General features: G+C 43.5%; 1 protein-coding gene across 1 annotated transcript; it reads right to left on the bottom strand.

Annotated features, from left to right (window-relative positions):
* Positions 1–694: 694 nt before the first annotated feature.
* On the bottom strand, positions 695–4259 carry LOC132474853 (uncharacterized). Its single transcript, XM_060075740.1, has 2 exons — positions 4001–4259; positions 695–3153 (listed from the first exon to the last, which is right to left on the bottom strand). The coding sequence occupies exon 2, from the start codon at positions 2072–2074 to the stop codon at positions 947–949; it is 1128 nt and encodes a 375-aa protein (XP_059931723.1). The 5' UTR covers positions 2075–3153; positions 4001–4259; the 3' UTR covers positions 695–946.
* Positions 4260–4581: the final 322 nt, after the last annotated feature.

Raw genomic sequence — 4581 nt, 5'->3', positions numbered from 1 at the left:
CCCTCCGATGCCGGCTCCATATTGTGTGCTGCTACCCTCATAGCCAGGTAGCCCACTCCCTGCTTGGTTTAAATAATACTGAACATATTTGTTCTCGTCGTATGGCGGTCTATACCCCCTCATCCCTAGATAGAGCTATGAATTCTACTGTTTTACAGGTCTAAAATGCAGCTTGAGTATCACTTTACCATATGTGAATTTTATATTTGTATTCTGGTCAGACTTTAGATCAATTTCAATATCTCCAAGAGGGTCTCGGGCTACGTGTACGTAATGCGGCTTGTCGAACATGTGAATGCAGTGTCTCCTGCTGGTGTCGGTTATATTAATACTCCTTAGCAGGGGGACATAACTATCTCCGACCAACTGATGGTCGACAATGTCGCTATATATGAACATGTTGTAACACCCCCCGTGAATATCGGTGGGATGGGGGGCGTATGCTGCATACGTTTTATGGGCTGGTAGCTTGACCCCTGCATCGAAACCCAGCATGGCAGCCAGTTTTCCTCTAAAGACGAGCGATAGGTGATCGTCTCCTTCTACATATATGCGGTTTCTAATACCTTCATGGTGTAGTATAACTCTACCGCCAGTATCATATTTGGCCAAAGTCTTGCTGATTTGTAGTAATAACGATCCGATACTATCATAAAGCCCACCAACTATTAGACATGATGTCCTATGACCCGTTTTACCATTGGCAACGGTCATAGTAGCGTCCTCGGTAGGAAAACTATGCCAGCTGCATGGGTACTGAGCTTCAATTAGGCCTACTTCATAGGGCTGCTTGGTGTGTATAGATTTTGCTAATTTAGTTCTAAAATTCCATATCTTATTTTGTGGGTAGATCCCTAGCGAAGCATTACTCGCCAGAGTCACATAGAAACCCCCAGACACCTCCTTATCCATAGTACACTCTGGCTATACTGGGTTGTATGTCTCTTTACGCGTCGACTAGTGTCTTTTCAGAAACCCATGAATTGAAGGCATCCGGCCATCCCAGCCATTTGACATATAATAGATTCTTAGACCCCGCCCTTTTTCTATCTATAATCTTTTCTATTTTATACACTTTGTTTTTAGACACTATAACTTTTTGTAGCTCTTTTTCATAAAATGTTCCCTGGACGGGGGCGTCTGCATAGTCATGCAGCTTGTAGACTGGAGGATACCTCGCTATGCGTTGTGATATTACAAAATATTCATCTGTAAATGTCTGCTCATATCCTTTTCGAAATGTAGCTCTGGCTTTTGAAATTCTAACCGTGTCACCAACATCATATCTAAACACCACCAACGGCTCTTGAGTGGCTTTGTATAGTGTGTTAAACACCATTTTCTCATTATTTTTACCAACACTGACCGGTGTCATTTTTATCGATCTATGGTATGAATGGTTATAAGCATGGACCATATCCTGTAGTTTATCCCCATATCGTCTGGAATTGGCTGCTGTTAAATATCTCCACATGCTGGTTTTCAGAGTCCTGTTGAAGCGCTCCACTATACAGGCCTTGGTTTCGTTAGATGTAGAGAAATGTTTGACGTTGTACCGCTCCATCAAACGCTGAAAGATCTTGTTATAAAATTCTTTACCAGCATCAGTCTGCAATTTATCGGGGATACGCCCTTCGCTGAGAATATCACCAAAAGCTTTAGCGACGTCGATAGCCCTCTTGGACGGTAATGGACGAACCCATGCATGTTTTGAGAATACATCGATGCACGTCAACAGAAAATGCACACCATCATTTTCGGGTGCGTACTCTGACATATCCACTAAATCAGCCTGGAACTGTCTATCTACCCCACTAACCAATACTCTATTTCTGCGGAAATGTATCGGTGCAGGTACATGCAGAGTGTAGGGATCCTGCTTCAGCAGCCATTTCTTGATATATTTTAGAGGAGGTACTGCACCCTCACTATGCGCGAGGGCTGTTCGTAGCTTATTGATACCTCCGTAACCCCCTGGTCCAGCGGGGTCATAATAAGTCTTATGCATCAGTTTATCCATGTCGTATGACTGCAACAAAAAACGAATACTGAAACACTGATCAGAGTTATCCATCCTTTTATTTAAAATGTCTGGCCACTTGATACAATGCGTAGATATAGTTTACAGGCATTTTTATTTTTATGCACCATTTTACAAGACATCATGCGAGCAGTTCTAATACCCTCTGCGTTTGAGGGATTATTCAACTTCAAGACATCCGATACAAAAGCACATATACACATGACATGTCCGACGGTAAAACAGTCCCCATCGGGGAAATGGGTAAATATTTCAGCTAACATTTGATCAGTAGGTTTATCATACAAGAATTTCGTGACCAAATCATTCCATTCCTTATACATACGTTTGATATAAGCATTATGATGGACATACGTATCATTTTCTATGGCAGCATACATCAAAACGGCTAGTCTATCTGATACATACTTGCTATCCGCATCATATGCATAAGAAAACAACACCCCCATTATAAACGACGCTTGACACCAGGCCTTGTATTACCTAATGACAATGTATTACGCCACATTTGTGTGGCTTCATATATCAAAAGCAGATGTTCATCGGACACACCTTCGCTGGTTATTAAATCCAGTTTTTCGGTATCATAGGTGTTGCCCAATAAATCACATAGAAAAGAATCGACCACACCATAGATTTTTCCTGGGGACACAGTCAACCCTATAGTCTTCTTTAAAACAGTTTCTAAAAGTAGCAGGAATGGGTGTCTATCCAGTATATCACATATGGTATCGTAATGGGATTCATAGTGATGATGTGTCGATCCATGCATGCAGCAATGGCGTCGTTGACTTGGGCAATCACTTTGGCACCCCCAGCAGTCCGCTTGCTTCTGATGTGTGATGATGGCTGCCACGCAGACACCAGTGGTAAATCGCAGAACACCCAGCGCCGCAGGGTTTAAACGGATCTGTGTTGATACAGGCCATCCGTCATCTCTCATAGCATTGTCCACCTCCAGCTCACTGTCCTCTCCGATGTGTAGGAAGGACAGATTCCGGCCAGATAGACGGCATATTCCTGAAGCCAGTGTTGTACGGATTGTACGGCCTTTAAATCACCAGTCTCCATAGCCACGCCCCCACTTTGTACATGTTCATCATTGTCCTGTGCTGCATAGCGTATCAGAATATATCATTAGAATATGAACAAAAAAAAACACACGACACACATATTATGCATAACCTATCAAAAAACACATTTAAAACACACTTAATACTACTAGCATGTAGCCCGCTTTCTTATACCTCTAAGACATTTTCTAATGGTAACATAGCCCTAAACATACTCAAACACACCATATACCCCCTCATCAGCACCAGTCGGCTCAAACAGGCGCATTCTGTATTCATCAGATGTGCGCCCTGGCTCTTCATTCGTCTTAACCAATGAATCAATCTCTGCAAAAATTGCACGTAGTGATGACAAATCAGCCCACTGTATGAAAAAGACGTTATCAAAATAATCAGCAGCTTTTAAAACACTGGTGCGTAGAGGAGAGCTACCGATGCAATGCATATCATAGCACTGTGGTAGCTCGTCTGTATCAACACTGCGTCTGAAAAAAATGAACTCCTGGGGTCTCTTCGTATGATGGTTTGCATCCATGCGATGAATCCTCGATTCATGCTGAAAAGTCCAATTGAATACATGGGTTCCTACATGCCAAGTGCCCCTGACACCGTCTAGCATGGGGCATAAAATCTCAAAGAAAAAATTCCACTCATGAACGGTCAACTGCCACTCTGTAGCACAATCTTTAACTTTCAAAATGACCCCTCCATCGACCCATGATATTACGTACTCCAAGCCGTATTCGCCAACGTGTGAATGAATCCCCAGCAGTCCTGTCTCTCAAGCCTGGAACAGGCCTCGTCTTTTTGAGCGGAGCATTTAGCAGTGCCGCATCTCCATACCTATTGACATAGTTAGACACAGGGGTACTAAAGCCGGACGTACCCTCAGACAACTGGCTTTCACCGTCCACAATGCTCGATGCAGAGTAGTCCTTGGCGGGAGAAGACAGAGGCGACAGGGTGCGAGGGTCCCTATACATCCATTTAGTGCTGTTTGATCCTTGGGTATCTTCTGATGAGCAGTCCATGTTTGAACGAAAAGAACACTGACGACAATCTGTTGAATGCTATGACCCTACAGCAGGCGTCTCACCCCTTTTTAAACTATTTGAGGTACACACCCACAATACAAGCTCACAAGCCCCCTACAGGTTCAACGCAGACATAACAACACACAAGCGGTCTATGATTTATGACCCATCATAAACACCACACCACCCCCCTCCCCCCAACCGGAAGTTGCTATTTTCATAAACCTCCCCAGGTGGTGGCAAGTATTAACTACTGACCTCTAAATTGCTCCAACAAAAGTCATACCAATTCCACGAACCGGTACGCTACTCCCTAGTGCAGTTTGTCTGAGAAAGGTAATGCTCCCTCTTATATCATGGATTGGCTAGCGCTGGTGTTACGAAGGATTCTAACAGGTTTTAGTTTGTCACTGCCTGGAAGTGAAACGTAGCC

The sequence above is a fragment of the Gadus macrocephalus genome, chromosome 16 (assembly GCF_031168955.1).
Source record: "Gadus macrocephalus chromosome 16, ASM3116895v1".
In the NCBI taxonomy this organism is placed as follows: domain Eukaryota; kingdom Metazoa; phylum Chordata; class Actinopteri; order Gadiformes; family Gadidae; genus Gadus; species Gadus macrocephalus.
Note: the sequence above shows the minus strand (reverse complement) of the source record. Positions and strands in the feature narration are given on the sequence as shown.